The sequence below is a fragment of the Xenopus laevis genome, chromosome 4L (genome assembly GCF_017654675.1).
Source record: "Xenopus laevis strain J_2021 chromosome 4L, Xenopus_laevis_v10.1, whole genome shotgun sequence".
NCBI lineage: Eukaryota > Metazoa > Chordata > Amphibia > Anura > Pipidae > Xenopus > Xenopus laevis.
Genome location: NC_054377.1, coordinates 52,906,031 through 52,923,965, shown reverse-complemented (window position 1 = coordinate 52,923,965; position 17,935 = coordinate 52,906,031). Strand labels below are relative to the sequence as shown.

The 17,935-nt window shown below is 40.4% G+C and overlaps 1 protein-coding gene across 1 annotated transcript; it reads left to right on the top strand.

Moving 5' to 3' along the window:
• Window positions 1-8,628: 8,628 nt before the first annotated feature.
• Window positions 8,629-9,937, top strand: LOC121402821 (protein kinase C eta type-like). Its single transcript, XM_041589563.1, has 3 exons — window positions 8,629-9,084; window positions 9,193-9,366; window positions 9,637-9,937. Exons 1-3 carry the CDS (start codon window positions 9,044-9,046, stop codon window positions 9,701-9,703), a joined length of 282 nt encoding a protein of 93 aa, XP_041445497.1. The 5' UTR covers window positions 8,629-9,043; the 3' UTR covers window positions 9,704-9,937.
• The last annotated feature ends 7,998 nt before the right edge of the window (window positions 9,938-17,935 follow it).

Sequence of the window (17,935 nt, the reverse complement as noted above, 5' to 3'; positions counted from 1 at the left end):
TTATGTACCAACCTTCACATGTAACTGAATTAAATGGAATAAATAGCAATGCTTTTTCCTTTTACACAATAACTTGTATTAATAAGTCTCATAATTTAAGAGCAAGGATGAGAGGTGAATTACACCTAAGGATTGACAGTTGGTTTAGTCCGTTGGTTGGCAGGGTGGTGAGTGTACTTTCCCTCTGAGACATTTTTTTGCCAAATAAGTCATATTTTAGAGAAATAAAGGGGAAATAGTTGGGTTATGCCCTCCCAGACGAACGAGTGTTGCTCCGATCACAGATTTTATAGAATTTTCCCCTAAAATGGGCTTATGAGATGCCTTTAATCTGGTTGGGAGACACAGACCCAGGATTTGGCAGTTATGCAGTTATGCTGACAGCAAATATACACTTTTCCCACTTGGAGTCCATAAACAGATAACATTTGGGGACCCCCGTGCCTCCCCATAAATATTTTATTTTTATGCCCAGTATTAACAGGCTCCTTAGAATTTTGTAGAGTTTTGTCCCTGGGTATCTGCCCTGTTCTGATATACCAACCTTGCAACTGAATTTAATAGAATACATAGCAATATTTTTTCCTTTTACAGAATAACAATTTCTCGCATGCCCTTTCCCTTCAAATCTTCCATATATGTGTGTGTGTGGGGGGGGGGAGGGGGGCAACAAGGTACATGGTATTGAATACTAATGAATAATAATATTTAATTGCTAAATGTTTCCTATAGCAGGGGGGTAGGGGTGAACACTGGGCAATCTGCACCTGGACAGTGATCTTATGTAGCAACATGGTCCTAGAGGAATGTTGTTTCGTTTCACTGTGTAATGTACAAACGTATATGGATGAAATGACAAACTCACTCTTGACTTGACTCTTGATGTACTTCACTCTCACTGTACCAATGTTCATTTTTGATTGGCTGCTATGAGGTACTATATTGTATAAACTGAGGGCCAGTACCTGCTGGGAATGACACAAAGATTGAGTTTAGGGTAAAATGACCAGATCTCTGCCTTCCTCTGTATTTTATAGGAAATAAGTGCTACATGCATTATCTCTAATTATTAGTTAATTTGTCAATTTATTCTCTTCCCTATACAGATTGCTACAGTGTGTGGATTGCTTATTTTTTTGCAATTTATCAGCGATTTTGGATGGTTTTTTTTCTGGCATCTCCTTAATTCAGATTTTTACATTTGTCTGTGAACACATATAAGGAGAGCCACAATTTAAAGAGGGAGACCCTCCGGGGTTCCCCGGCCTTGTGCCGGCCCCTGTATTTTAGCCAAAAGCCAAAACATCTCGGGCTTTTGGGTTTTTTTTGCTCATCTTCTGTCATCTGAAGAACTTCACTTAAGAGGTAATCTTAAAACTTTGCTTTCAGGGTTCTTTTATGCTACCTAATTCCCCATATTGACCTTATTCCCCTAATATAGCCTGACACCTATGTCCCTACTGAACACCTATTTTGTACTCTTTACACTGCTTTCTAACCCAAATCACATGTGACTAATAGAAATGGGGAATGTTATTTTTGGAGGCTTTGCTGCCCACAAGAGAGGACATTTCACCTTGCCATCACCTTAGAGGTACTTGGATCTGGAACCTATTCCCTTATAAGCCTTGTCGTTATTGTTCTAAGGCTAAATTAAAGGTACATGAGGAAATCTGTGCTGCCAGGCAGCAAATTTCTCAATAATGTTTTTCCCTTTACTAACATGTGGAATATGCTGTATCTTCCACATGAGGTGATCCACCAATATCGCTGGAAACTGCCTTCTGCCTTTGCCCTTTTGGTGTTTAGGTCGGTTTGCCGACAAATCCATGGTTTAGTAAGGGAACAAATGCCCCCATGTTCCACAGCCCTAAAGTGATGTACAATAATATATTTTTTATTAGAGGATTCCTTTTATCACTCATTCTTTCCTGAGTTATTTGTGCTGTTTAGAATTAATTTCTTTATAATTCCTAAATATAAACATCTCTTTTTTTTCCATGTAGGAGTGAAAATGGGCGCTTTTCCCTGCAAAACTCAGTGTTTTGATATGGTAAGTGTGATGGAAATATTAAGCCTTTCATTGAATGTTTTGAGCATTGGGAGGAGGCTGCATTGGGGATACACGTGTAACTTACAATAACTGTTATATTTAGTTGGTGGGTATGTGAATATATAAGAAGCAACATGTGGCAGTCTTAGGTTACTGCTTAAGAGGAATGGGGGGAAGGAGCAATATTACGAGGATAATAAGTATTCTATACAGACACTGCAGTTTGTGTGTCAATGGGATACATGGGGATGAAATGTTTTTGTTTTTTTTTTAATTCAGGTAGCTTTTATTGGCAAATTACAAATTAGATGATGACACGAATGACATTTTAGACTGCACAGCAGTCACAAAAAAAGTGTTTCGTATTCAGTATTACAGATGTTTACAAACATATAAAACACAAAATTATAGTCAATATTAAATATGCTCCTGTTGCACACCTTTGTTATTAAGAGCAATTCACTGCACACCCAACAGAATACCCACCACTAGCATCCTATTCATATAACAATGAAAGGCTGAATAAAATAGCCAATTATTCACTAAGCATTAACAGTTTGAATTTGGGAAAATGTATCAACCCATTTATCCCATATTTTATAGAACTTATCTGGAGAACCCCTTTTAAAGTAAATTATACGTTCAAAATTACAAGTATCCTGTATGATATTTATCCATACTTGAATTTCTGGGTTCTACTTTTCCAATTTTGGGTTATAAGTTTTTTAGCCAAGAAGAGAGATTCTTGAATAAATATTCTGGTATACTGATTAGAGACCGTACGACCCAGGATATTCTGTAAGCAGACCTTAGATGTTCTAGGAATGACAACCCCTGAAATATTATCTAGATGATTAAAAACTTCAGCCCAATAAGGTTTAATAACATTACATTCTCATAACATATGTACTAACGTGCCTTTCCACAACGCACCTATTACAGACCTCAGGTATAGCAGGGCTTATCAAGTGCAATCTTACTGGAGTAAGATACGCCCTATGTAGGACATATAATTGAACCATTCTCAATTTATAACATACAAAGACTATTTGAGGAGACTCAAGGGCCTCTTGCCATTCCTCATCTAGAATAATATCCACTGCTGTTTCCCAGTTAAGCAGAAGAGTTTCCAATGGGGCATCATTACTAGCCTGCAATAACACTGCATATAAACTGGAAATTAAGCCCCTAGTGGATGATCTATTTAAATAGGTGAGCAGCTTATTCTCATTGACCTTTAAATGATGCGTAGCCATAAGGGCTTGTCGCACTCCCAAATGTTGAAACCACCGATTTCCTGGCAATCCGGTAGACTGTTGTCTCTAAACGTAAAGATGCCCCGTTCAGACCATATTTCCCCTATTGTAAAAATGCCTTTATCAGACCAAACTTTCATCTGTATGTTGCTCTTTAGTAATTTGTAGTGCCATTAACCATACCCGGGACATATAACGAATCATGGGATGAACAGGTAACTGTTTCACATTTTTGGGTACTTTTTGTAACATCCAAACTATAGGCTGGTCCTCCTTACCAGTTAGTAATGCCCATATATCTTTTAGAGTTTGGTGGTGTGTGTTATCTAGCCAAGTACTGAAATGAGACAGTTGAGCTGACAAATAATACAAAAACATTTCAGGAAAGGATATCCCGGCATTGGTCTTAGATCTCATTAAAGTTACTAATTTCAATCTACACCGAGAATTAGCCCATATCAGTTGTCTGAATTTGCATCTTCATGCACCAAATTTAAAATGATCCGTCCTAACCTGAGCGCTAATAACTTGGCAAAGATTTTTATATCTGCTGTCAGCAGGGAAATGGGTCTATAGGCATCACAGTATTTATTGTCCTTGCCTGGTTTAGTAAGCAGCACTATTGTAGAATTATATAAGGAAGGTGGCAAAAGACCTGTAGCTATGGCTTTATTAAAAGGTTTCGGCAGATGGGGGACTAGAGCTTTATGGAATCTTTCATAGGGAGACCATCAGGTCCGGGAGCCTTATGGGAGGGAAAGAGCTTAATGGCCTCATATACTTCCAGCTCAGAAATATCCTGACCTAAAGAAAGATTTAGTTCTTCTGAGAGCTGAGGGAGCTGGGCCTCGTTCAGAAATTGTGAAACTTGCTGTGCACTGTTTTGCAATTTGGACATATATAGGGTTTTATAGAAATTAGCGAAGGTCTCTTTAATTAGACTAGTCTGTGTGATGAGCTGGCCATGATCATCATAAAGTTCAAAGGTCATGCGTTTTAGAGAGATAAGCAAGTAACTTGCCTGCTCTTTCACTATGTTCAAAATAATTTGCTCTATTAAACAATAAACCTCTCTTAGCTTTTTGTTGCAACAGGGAATTATACTCAGTTTCAGCCTGTCTTAAAAGTTGGAAGTTCTGTGGGCTAGGATCAATATGACTCTGTACAGTCAATTGACAAACTCGCTGCTCTAAATTAGTTTCATCCCGTGCAGAAGCTTTTTTAATTGCAGTGATTTCAGAATGTAGTAGGCCTCGAAAGTAGGCCTTAAAGGTATCCCAAGCTATTTCAATATTATCTGTAGTTAAATTATGATGAAAAAATTACTCTATTCTAAATTCTAATCCCTCATTATTATTTATAATTTCCAACCAAATAGGATTAAAGGACCATGACTGAATCTGAGAATGCAAAGGGGTCCCATTATCCCAAATCACTTGCAATGGGGCATGGTCTGAAATTCCTCTTGGGAGGTAAATGCCGTATGGATGTTAGGCAGTAAATCACTAGAGACAAAAGCCATATCATAGGGACATATGAGAGGCTGAAAAACAGGAAAACCCCCTTTCTTGTGGGTGTATATGCCTCAATGCTTCTTGAAGGCCCATAGTAGACATTTACATAGAGAGGTTAGTGGATCTAATCTACTGGATTGTACCCCGGATACGCTGTCTATCCATACAATCATCCAATACAGTGTTAAAATCACCAGAGGCTATTACTTGGGCCCTTGGATAATCTGCTACATAAGACATTAGTTGAATAATACATTTGTCAGAATAGGGTGGTGGAAGATAAATATTAGCCAAAATAGTTTCCTTCATGTTGAGATAGCAGTGAATAAAAACAAAATGCCCTTGTGGATCTGAATGTACAGAAATCAGTCGAAAATTCGCTGACTTTCTGATAAGTGTAGTTACTCCCCCCGTATATGTTGAAAAGGAGGAATGAAAGGCCCAACCAACCCACGGTCTTTTTAGAGTTAACACTTTACTCCCTAACAGGTGAGTTTCTTGTAACATAATTACCTCTGATGTCTTTTTTTTGACAAATCTAACACTAGCTTTCGTTTCACACAGTCATTAAGGCCCCGAACATTCCATGTTGAAATTGAAAGGGGTTTAGCCATAATCTATATTGTTCCCGTGAAGTTTCATGACCATTACGTGTCTGTTGCCTGAGCTACCTGAGAAAAAAATTACAGAACTATTTACAGCCCATCCCATGCTAACCGCCAAAATGACGGAAAACATTACCACCCTTTCCGCTCAGACCCAACTTTGAGCAGAATTAAACCCTAGAACCCAACAGTAGCAACAATAATGTTGTATTAAGCAATGGGGAGGCAAATCTGGGTAGGGACACCGTAAATGGCGTCGAGGAGGTAGAATCGTGAGGGGTGGGGCTCCGCCACTATAACCAGAACCATATAGATACACACATCACCCAATATATACATACAGTATCAGCATTGTGAATACTCATTGGACCCAACACATATATAGCAATAGCTAAATAATAAAAAAAAACAAATTTAAGCTGCTTTTCCCAGCTCACTGACCAGTCCAAACAAGTCCCCATATACCACAAGGGATCCATAGTCAGAATAACAATCGGTCATGGACGTAGAAAAGACAAGGAAACCCAATAACTTGTGGGGCAAGTAGACCATAGCAAATGCTGGCAAAATAAGCACAGATCTCTATAACAAATTTCAGGCTTTATCATAGAGAAGCTTCCATGTACGTAGCAAAGTATGAAGCAGTTCTGCTTAGACATCTGCCCACAAGGTAGCACATACGTGGAACCGTTCATCAGCTGATATAATAACTTTTAAAGGAAATTATGGCGATCCAATTGAGCAACTAGGCTTTCTAAAACAAGTTGTATAAACATGTAGCAGGTGGGCATCACTCCATTCAACCTGCCGATATAGAAATGCTTTAAACATTTGCTGCTTCCAGCCACGCAGAAGCATCTTGTGGCGAAGTAAAGAAATGCGTAGTTCCATTCGCCTGAACCCTGAGGCACGCTGGGTAGAGCATAGAATAAACTATTTTTTGATCCAGAAGCTTTCGCTTGACTTCCTGGAATTTGGCCCGTTGTTTTTGTACTTTAAGCGAGAAGTCAGGGTAAATTACAATTTTTGTGTTCTCATATAGTAGTTGCCCTTTAACTATGGCTATTGAAAGTATTGTATCCCTATCCTTGGCATTCAGGATATGGGCTATCAGGGCTCTAGGAGGGGCCCCCGGGATAGGGGCCTTCATAGGAATACGATGCACCCTCTCTATTATAAAAGTAGAGGAGAGATTGTTTACCGCAAAAGTTTCTCTGAGCCATTCCTCCACAAAGCGCTCAGCGTCGTCACCCTCTGCCCGTTCCGGAAAGCCGACTAGCCGCACATTATTACGCCTTAGGCCGTTCTCTAAATCATCAGCCTTAGCCTGCCACTGCGAAACGGTACGCCGTAAATCCTGTAACTGCTGTGGAAGAGGATTGCAGACATTCTCCAATGCGTTAATACGCTGCTCAGCTTCCACAGTGCGTTCACGCAGCCTTTGCATATCTTGCTTTAATATGGAAGCACTCCACCGTCAACTCCTCTGTTTTCGCCATAATAAGAGTTGTCGAAATATCCCTGTTGGCCTTAATTTCCATTAGCAAATCTGTTAAGGAAGCTTCCGGATTAACGGCAGGGCCCTCGGAAGGTGACTAGTCTGAGGAAAGGGTGCGATGCGGAGAACTTTCTCAACTTAGCAGCAGTTTCCGTGGTTTTTTTGCCCCATATTGTAGACTTAAGACAGCCAAGCAAAAAGACATCCAAAAGCCCCCTGTTCAGCAGGTAGTTAGGCAAATAACATGAGAAAAAGGATCGGGAGCAGCGGAGCCCCTCAAGAGAACGTCCGCTCACATAGACCAGGTAGCCATGCCCCATTACTTAAATGTTTATGGGTTTCTCACGGGTTTTGTTTCACCTTTACAGGACGATTCTTATTCATCACTTGACCAAGCTCATCACTGGTCAAGGCCAAATTCCCTGGATTTACGAGAACATCTGGTTAGGAAGATCCAGACAGCTGGGGCTGATAGACTCGACGAATCGACGAGCGGCAGGAAGATCTTAGCTCAAGCAAACAAGATCTGGAAGGAGTCAGAGAAGAAGCTTAAAAGCCTTAAATCTGCCCTTCAGAAACCGGATGAGGCGCTTGCCCTGAGAGACAATGAGGAGAGCCCAGGTGAGATATGGAAGTTTGTTTTGATTTGACTCCTGCTGTCACTCCATGGGTATCGCTGAACATAGCAGGGTGTCAAAATTCAGAAATATTATTACAGGGAAACATCACACTGAGTTGGGATAAATAAATAAAATGGCCTTTCACTTTTGCAGATGTTACTGACAATCTGGAGAGTCCCTCAAGTGGCCCTGTCACTTCATATCATAGTGACAAACTCCCAGCAGCGCAGGAGGCCACTGCAGCTGAAGTGCAAGAGATGTCACAGTGCTCCAGTGACTCTTCTTCACACGTAAGTAGATTGGTTTGTCTACAGATTCAGCTTTCCATTTCTGAAGAGGAACCAGTTCCTGATACCACCGAGGTGGAGCTGATCTCCAACAGGTATGTGGAATGTTTTAAGCCTTCCCAAACTTTTTCTTCTGATACAGATAATGTTATGACGGTAACAACTAATAATTGTTCTTTCTTTTATAATATAAGTGAGAAGCCTGCAGATGGCATGACTTCCCAGTCAGAAGAAGACACACCTCATGCTGAGGTATCTGAGACTGAGGACAAATGGTAAGGTCCATGTGGGAGTCCAAATCTTATATATAGCTATAAGGCCTTTTTTTTTTTTTACTTTACTTTCCTTCTGTAGTGCTGCTAATTTCCCCTTCATACATATGGTACTAACAGGGATAAAAAACCTAAGATTCCAACTTAAAAAAGATGTATTAAAAGAAATTAAACTTAAAATTTAATTATCCTTATAGTGACGTACCAACAGATAATGTGCAGTCCAGCGAGGAGGGAGAAGCATCTCTTGAAATGCCAGTTGACCCTGCTGAAGAGCTCAGCCCAAGTACAGAACATCCGGTACTAGAGCTGGAAGAAAAAGAAGACATACGGTATGATACATATTCTTTTACATAGAAAAGATCTTTTTCTGCCAATTGGTACTTATGAAATTCCTTTTTACCCTGTACCAATAACTTCTACTATTTGTATGTGACACTAAAATTGTGGAAATGAATATGTCCAAAAGCAATGACATTAACTTTGCCTTTATACTCATAGCGAGGTGTCTGTAGATGTAGAGGAAGCCCCATGTGAAACATCAAAGGAGTCATCCCCTGATGGCCCCAGTGCTGCTCCAGAAGCAAGTAAGGAGCCAGAGGAACATCAAGAAGCAGAGCCCCCGATGGATGAGGAACAGGAACCAATGTAAGATGAAACAGCAAACGCTTACAACACTGGAAGAACATTCTGTTTTATGAAGTGGGTCTAAATCTGCAATTTCCTTTTCAGAGACCTGGAATTCAGCGGTATTTGCCAGAAAGACCTCCGCCGCTGTGCCCTACTAGGCAAAGGTGGATTCGGAAAGGTAATTTTCTCAGTTCATTAGAAGTATTGGTACATTTATTTTCTCATTTAGGCTAACTAAATGCTTTCTCTCATTCCAGGTTCTCCTTATTCAGCACAATACCACAAAGAAATATTGTGCTGTAAAAGCCATGGCCAAAGAGAAGATCTACACCTCTGATGACATTGATGGGTCAGTTCTCAGGGAATGATCATAATTCCAACAATTTTGCACCGTGTTCTACTGTAATTTGTTCTTTAATAAATGCTAATGCCACATTTCCATGATTTTATTTTTCAGAATCTTGACAGAGAAACGCGTCATGCAAATCACCAAGGAGAGCCTTTATACTGTCAATTTATACGCCACTTTCCATACAAAGAATATGCTCTTCTTTGTAATGGAGTTTGCTGCCGGTGGCAGTGTAAGGACCCACTTGCAGAAGGCTAGAACTTTTGACATACCGAGGGCTAGGTAAGCAGGACTGTACTTTCAGTGGGGTTCACATGGGGGCATTTGACGTAAGACAATCATTTCACCAGAGCAGAACCATTAATATTGCCCAGAGTTGTCACAGAAGGAAGTACATGGCTATTCCCACTCAAAGCTTCATTTGTGGGCTGCTCAGGTGATAGGATTGGCAGAACAAAGTTGTTGCGAAATCATACATTATCTCGTTATTTAGCCAACTGACTAAACTACTGGATAAACGTTTAATGACTTTGTATTTTGATTATTTTGTAGGTTCTACGCAGCCTGTATTACACTGGGTTTGGAGGAGTTACATGAAAAAGGCATTATACACAGGTAAGCAAAAAAAAGTGTTGGTTTCACAGCTTACGTCTTCAGCTGACTAGCAGGAAATACATTGTTCTGGCACATACAGAACAAGATATTACATAACATTCTTTTGTATTTATTACAGAGACATGAAGCCTGACAACCTCCTCGTAGACAGCCGAGGTTATGTCAAAATTGCAGATTTCGGCCTCAGCATAGATGGTAAGTTTACCTTATAATCCACAGTTTCTATACCATAAATGCACTTTAGAAATGTTCATTTCCAAATGAACTGATCTGACTGGAACAGTAGTTCTGTTGTGCCCAGTTCTGTGGTCAGTATGTGTTACTATTTATAAATCAGCTGTGACGGCCTTCACTTTACTTACCTTTCCTCTCGTGTTTTAGGACTTGCACCCAACGGCAGCATCAGTGGCGCAGTAGGAAGCCCTGCCTATATGGCTCCAGAAGTTGTCAACGGAGAGCATTACACCAAGGCTGTGGACTGGTGGGCTTTGGGGGTGATCTTATACGAGATGCTCCTAGGGAAGGTAAGCAGAGAGCTCAATTAGTAGTTTGAATGAAAATGTAAAATACAGTAAAAATAAGATCTTTCTGGAAGTGCCAGAGACTCTCATCTTTCATTATTTTCTCTGCTTATAAAAGTAACAGCGACGCAGGGATCAAACACATTGCAAACTCAATGACACCAGTACTTTGCACATATGCATCACTTAACCACTACTGTATCCATTCTGCTATAAAAATGCTGATGTTCTGTCTTCTAGAGACCCTTCACTGGAAAAGACCAGGAATGTCTATTTGATTCAATTATGGAACAGGAACCAGTGTACCCACCAACCCTGCACACAGATGCAAGAAGCCTAATATCAGAGGTAAGTTGTCCCAGTAACATCAATAGATTCAGATCAGCTAATTGTGACTTATTATCCCATATAGGCAGAACACTCCTGTGTGGGTAACACCACTTTTCTCTTTTTAGCTCTTAGAAAAGAATGTAGAAGATCGGCTGGGCTCTGCTGTGGATGGGGCTTTTGATGTCGCGGCACATCCTTTCTTCAAAGTAAGTTTCAATTTATCATTACCAATATTTCGCCTTTCATTTGTCATTACAGTGACAAATATTCTAGGATCTATTGTGCTGTACGCACAGATAATAGCTGTATAGAAAGTTTGCGGCTACGGTCCCACCTTGTCTAGCAATGAAGAGTCATCTCCCCAGTTTCACATTAACATTAAGCAATATCATGCCTGGGATAATAATTCAACATTAAGTGCCTCTGAATTACATTTCTTATTGTCTACGTTGCAGGATTTCGACTGGAATGCTATGTTGGAGCAGAAAGCACAGCCCCCTTTTGTTCCACAACTAAAAGGTCCGGAGGACCTGAAATATTTTGATGAGAGATTTACAAAGCTGGCTCCCAATATAACTCCACCCAAAGGCATCTGTGCTGAAATGGCAGAAGAAATCTCAGACGCTTTCTATGACTTTGCTTATGCAGCATGTTAGCTGCAAATAGAAGATGGGAGTCCAAGAAGGAATAACAGACATCATCTTGCCAGGCTAATGATGTAAAAGAACAAGAATCCAACACAGCCTGGAACATGGAAGGCAGGATAAAGGGATCAAGTTAGTGGCTGCTCCACAAATTTACTGTTTCTCCTTTTCCAGGTCTATAGACATCAACCTACCAGCAACCGGGAACTGGACTTTTGGCAATGCCTCCTACAGAGTGGCACATTTTTGAGGCAGTAGGCTGCCATTATGTACATATTGTTAAATAAGAATATATCCCTCACCATTTATCACCCTTACCTACTCCTCTTCTATAATTTTTCTTGTAAATAGTTAAAAACGTTAAAACATGTTATATATATATATACACATCTTTACATACACACGCACACACAAACATCTGAATCACAGCTGCCAGAAGGGGCAAGCAGTACATACTGGGGACAGGGATATGGTTGAATACACATAAGCACATTTATGCCGCTCAGTAGACCCTGCATTCCTTTTCATACCATCTCTCAGACTGTAGAAGCCGGGTTCTGCAGGATGCCTGGGGGGTCTAATAGAATGAAGAAGAATGCAGCATTCACCTAGCAGCTTAACGGTGCTCATGTATATGCTCCCATATTCCCCTTTGCTTCTTTTCCTTCTACCACAATTCCACCAGTGGTGCCTCCCCTTTTATTCAAAACATGGCTTTATATATATATAGGTGCACCCTTAAGCCACTCTGTAGCCCTTGCATTCCCTTTCACTCCATCCGTCAGACTGCAGAAGCCGGGTCTGCAGACTGCCTCGGGTCTAGTAAAATGGAATGAAATGCAGTGTTCACCTAGTAGCTTAAAGGCGCTCATGTATATGCTGCCATACTCCTTTCTATGTCCCTCACCCTGTTTGCCTTGATTAAATGTGGCATTGATCCTGGGAGCAAATCCGATTGCCGATAAGGAGTCAGGAAGGAATTTTTCCCTCTAGTGAAGCATATTGGCCGAGCTTCCGAGGGTTTTTGCCTTCCTCAGGATCAAAAAGCCTAATTTATTCCATCAATAAAGCTGTGATTTACACAGATTAACCACAAAGCCTCTGTGTGTGTTTGTCTTTATTCTGGGTATTAAGGGGCTGGGTATAAAGGGTTGGTTGTTCCTTAAAAAAGCCAGGTTAATATGTACAGGGAAAGGCAAATGGAAGTGTGAAGCCAATAAACCCAATACCAATTGAGTTTAGAATCTGCCAATCTGTTTAGAAGCTGCTGTGTTGTTGCAACGGTCCCATTTGCCTTAGAAACCAGTCAGTGAAAGGTGATGAGATGAATGCAAACTATTTCTGATAAAAAGGGGTAGTTAGAATATAACATTTGGTGTCGTGTGGCATAAAGATAGCATGTAATCATAAGGAGAATACAGAAGAGAGAGTCTTTAGGGTCTGGTATTGTGAGAAGGGAAAGTTGTCCTCGCAGAGGACCTGAAATATTTTGATGAGAGATTTACAAAGCTGGCTCCCAATATAACTCCACCCAAAGGCATCTGTGCTGAAATGGCAGAAGAAATCTCAGACGCTTTCTATGACTTTGCTTATGCAGCATGTTAGCTGCAAATAGAAGATGGGAGTCCAAGAAGGAATAACAGACATCATCTTGCCAGGCTAATGATGTAAAAGAACAAGAATCCAACACAGCCTGGAACATGGAAGGCAGGATAAAGGGATCAAGTTAGTGGCTGCTCCACAAATTTACTGTTTCTCCTTTTCCAGGTCTATAGACATCAACCTACCAGCAACCGGGAACTGGACTTTTGGCAATGCCTCCTACAGAGTGGCACATTTTTGAGGCAGTAGGCTGCCATTATGTACATATTGTTAAATAAGAATATATCCCTCACCATTTATCACCCTTACCTACTCCTCTTCTATAATTTTTCTTGTAAATAGTTAAAAACGTTAAAACATGTTATATATATATATACATCTTTACATACACACGCACACACAAACATCTGAATCACAGCTGCCAGAAGGGGCAAGCAGTACATACTGGGGACAGGGATATGGTTGAATACACATAAGCACATTTATGCCGCTCAGTAGACCCTGCATTCCTTTTCATACCATCTCTCAGACTGTAGAAGCCGGGTTCTGCAGGATGCCTGGGGGGTCTAATAGAATGAAGAAGAATGCAGCATTCACCTAGCAGCTTAACGGTGCTCATGTATATGCTCCCATATTCCCCTTTGCTTCTTTTCCTTCTACCACAATTCCACCAGTGGTGCCTCCCCTTTTATTCAAAACATGGCTTTATATATATAGGTGCACCCTTAAGCCACTCTGTAGCCCTTGCATTCCCTTTCACTCCATCCGTCAGACTGCAGAAGCCGGGTCTGCAGACTGCCTCGGGTCTAGTAAAATGGAATGAAATGCAGTGTTCACCTAGTAGCTTAAAGGCGCTCATGTATATGCTGCCATACTCCTTTCTATGTCCCTCACCCTGTTTGCCTTGATTAAATGTGGCATTGATCCTGGGAGCAAATCCGATTGCCGATAAGGAGTCAGGAAGGAATTTTTCCCTCTAGTGAAGCATATTGGCCGAGCTTCCGAGGGTTTTTGCCTTCCTCAGGATCAAAAAGCCTAATTTATTCCATCAATAAAGCTGTGATTTACACAGATTAACCACAAAGCCTCTCTGTGTGTTTGTCTTTATTCTGGGTATTAAGGGGCTGGGTATAAAGGGTTGGTTGTTCCTTAAAAAAGCCAGGTTAATATGTACAGGGAAAGGCAAATGGAAGTGTGAAGCCAATAAACCCAATACCAATTGAGTTTAGAATCTGCCAATCTGTTTAGAAGCTGCTGTGTTGTTGCAACGGTCCCATTTGCCTTAGAAACCAGTCAGTGAAAGGTGATGAGATGAATGCAAACTATTTCTGATAAAAAGGGGTAGTTAGAATATAACATTTGGTGTCGTGTGGCATAAAGATAGCATGTAATCATAAGGAGAATACAGAAGAGAGAGTCTTTAGGGTCTGGTATTGTGAGAAGGGAAAGTTGTGCTCACCACTAATTTTTCAAAACATTAAGCAGGGCTACAATGAGGCTGTTACCATAAAATTCAAAGACAAATACAAAAGGTCCTCTGCACTCAACCCATGATCAATATATTATGGATATTGAAACATTTTGTCCGTAAGCTACTAAAATGCCTTACCCTTCAAACAAAACAGGGATTGTTTGTCCATATATTGCAATATATTTAAATATATTAAATATGAATGACAAATGGCAGACTTTCATGTGATGGGCCACACAAGGGGGGGGTGGCGGGGCGCATCTGGCCAGTTGGATAGCACTGCTAGAGACTGTAATACCCTCTTTCTACTAAGCAGCGCCAGGGCAGACAGACGCCCTAAGTAACCTGGCCGGTCTCAGCACCCAAAAGACGTGTGCGCATTCACAAAAAGGGAACAGGGCTAGGGGCAAAGAAGGTAAGTGCCTAACGTCCACCCAGCTTTGTGCCCTAGGCACATGCCTACTCTGCCTACCCTAGTTCCAGCCCTGCCAAGAAGTCATCCTACAAAGGCTAAAGAAAAAGAGCAGAGTGCAAAATAAATAAAGAAATACATTACCAGCGTTAAGAGTTATCTTTATCAAACAGACAGTTTATTACAAATGTTGCTTGAGAACCACACTACCATATGAAGCTATGCCCATAAATAATAAAATGAACAAGGCAGAATTATAGTCAAAATAATTTTGTATGCCTCCCTATAAAAAATATGATGGACCTACTGAACATCCAAGCTGGGTTTATACTAGCATAAAAATGACTGTTCATATTAATCGGCCTTTCAGTTTAAGAGATGCTTTAATGATCCCAAAACAGGTATAACTCCCTTCACCCCACACTCACCATGAAGATGTCATTTGTGTCAGGAACTTACCCACAGGTTCTGAAGAGCTCACACAGATTGTAAAACTAGACAGTTAGTTTAATCACTTTCATTAAGAGTATTTGTGCTATCCTTAAAAATGGATGTAGTTTACAAAATGGTTGTGACATACTGAATAGAAAAAAGGGTGAAGATTGCAAATTTGAACGTTTAAATACATATACAGGTATGGGACCTGTTATTCAGAATGCTTGGGACCTGGGGTTGTCCGGATAATGGATCTTTCCATAATTTGGATTTTCATACCTTAAGGGGCAGATTTATCAAGGGTCGAAGTGAATTCGAGGAAATTTTCGAAGTAAAAAAATTCGAAATGCAAAGTAATTATTTGGATACTTCGACCATCGAAATAGTATTTTTAACTTCAAAATTCGACCCTTGATAAATCTGCCCCTAAATCTACTAGAAAAATCATGTGAACATTAAATAAACCCAATTGGCTGGTTTTGTCTCCAACAAGGATTAATTATATGTTAGTTTGGATAAAGTACAAGGTACTGTTTTATTATTACAGAGAAAAAATTTGGATTATTTGGATTAAATGTAGACTATGGGAGATGGCCTTTCCGTAACTCGGAGCTTTCTGCATAGCGGGTTTCCGGATCACAAATTCCATACCTGTACTGGGTTTCAAATTTGGAAAAAGAAAGCTAATTTTGGGTTTCAAATTTGGAAAAAGAATGCGCGTTAGTAATATTGATGGGTAAATCTGACCCATTTCGCTTTGCCAAAAATTTGCAAAGCGGCAAAAAATTGCAGAAATGCATTGAAGTCTATGGGCGACAATATTTATTTGACACACGGCAATATTTTTTCCCCCCATTGGAGTCTTTGGAAGTTATTTTCATGGCGAAACTTGCCAAAAAATTCCGCTCATCACTAATTGGTAATTTTTACTTGTACATTTTGTCACGGGCTGGATAATTCACTGATAACCACTAGCTAAGCACTAGTATTATTCTCTGGCACCAGACGCTGGGAATTAAGTGAAGCGTTGAACCTTATCTTTTTTTTTTTTTCAACTTTTTATTTATTAAGCAGACAAAGATATCTTCCATATGTAGGTAACATGCAGTGTTATACTTTTGTAATGCCGACAATATCACATTATCTGAGTAGATTTTGCATGTACATTTCAGTCTGCTGTTTTCATAACAGTAAGAAATATCAAAGAAGAAGAAAAAGAAACATTATATGAAATAAGAAGGAAAAACAGGAGGAAGGGGGGTACAAAGGGGGGGGAAAGTGGGAACTCTCGCCGTTGAAACACATTACAAAAACCACCTGAGTAGTATATCAAACTATTCTGAAAATAAAACAAGACATTTTTCAAAAACATGCGGCTCCGGTGTCTGTGTTCGCAGGATTCGGTAAATTTTGAGTGTCACACCATGTGAGCCAAGGGGCCCAGATTGCAGTAAATAAGTCTAGTTTTTGATGGACCAGTGCAGTAAGTCTTTCCATCGAGGACACCCACCATATTCTCCTTTTTATTTCCACAAATGTCGGGACGCCCTCTTTCCATCTATGTGCTATAGCACACCTTGTAGCCAGGCATATCTGCGAGCATAATTTGTATTCCTTTTTGGTAAGGGAATCCGGTTTAAAGGTGAGGAGTGCTAACCAAGGATCTGGACAAATCTCCTTACCAAATAAGGTACTCAGAAGAGCAAATATCTCTTTCCACACGTTGGAAATTTGTGGGCATTCCCACCATATGTGCAGTTCGTCTCCAGTTGTTTTACAACCCCTAAAACAGGTAGGGTCGGATCCATATATTTTGTGTAACTTTGCTGGGGTCAGGTACCAGTCATACAGTACCTTGTATGCGTTTTCTTTAATGACTGTGTTGATGGATGCTTTCCTTATATGATCTAATGTGAATTCCCATTTTTTAATGTCTTGAACTGCATGGAGTCGTTTTTCCCAGCGTTCCATGTGTTTGTTTTTTTCAGGTACGCCATAGGCTCTGAGTTTAGCATATATCCAGGATATTTGGCCCTTGTTATAAGGATGTGTACACAGATATTCAAAAAGTGTTTTAGGTTTGGGATTTTTCCCCATTTGCGATCTTATAAAATGACTGATTTGCAAGTATTTGTAATGTTCCCGAAGAGGAATGTTGCGGTTATTCCGAAGAGAGTCCCATGATAAGATACTCCCCAGAGGGGTCATACTATGAAAGTCTAGAAAATCGTTGTCTAGCCACCATCCAAAAGATTTCGGATCTTGGCCTGGAGGGAAAGCGGGGTTATGAAACAATGGAGTAAAAGGAGATGGATTTGAGCAGAGGACTTCTTTATATTTAAGTCTCATTTTATCCCAAAGATTGATGGAATGCTTTAAAATTGGATTTGTAAGAGCCACGGGGGGTCTAGCTTCCCGTGGGACCCACAAGTAAGTCTTAGGAGATTGAGGCGACAATATTTGGGTTTCTAAGGAGGCCCATCGGACAGCGTCTGGTGAGCAGTGACCTTTAACCAATTGAGACAACTGGGCCGCATTCCAGTAATGGCGAAGGCAAGGGAAATTCAGCCCCCCCTGTGAGGTAGCCTGTGTGAGGATCTGTCTAGCCACTCTAGGGTGTTTATCATTCCAAAAGAAACGGTACATTTCATTCTGTAGTAAATCTATGTCTGCGTTAACTATCGGTATAGGGAGTGTACGAAAAAGATAGAGAATCTTAGGCAATATTACCATTTTAATAGAGTGTAGTCGGCCCAACCAAGAGATCTGCTTCTTATGCCAGGAGTGCAATATTGAGATAAGATTTTTAATCATTGGAAGA

Excerpts from the sequence above, each read along its gene's own strand:
- LOC121402821 (XM_041589563.1), top strand. The coding sequence starts at position 9,044 with ATGGCCAAAGAGAAGATCTACACCTCTGATGACATTGATGG. Across the intron at positions 9,085-9,192 it reads ACCTCTGATGACATTGATGG|AATCTTGACAGAGAAACGCG; the intron begins GTCAGTTCTCAG and ends TTTATTTTTCAG. Across the intron at positions 9,367-9,636 it reads TTTGACATACCGAGGGCTAG|GTTCTACGCAGCCTGTATTA; the intron begins GTAAGCAGGACT and ends ATTATTTTGTAG.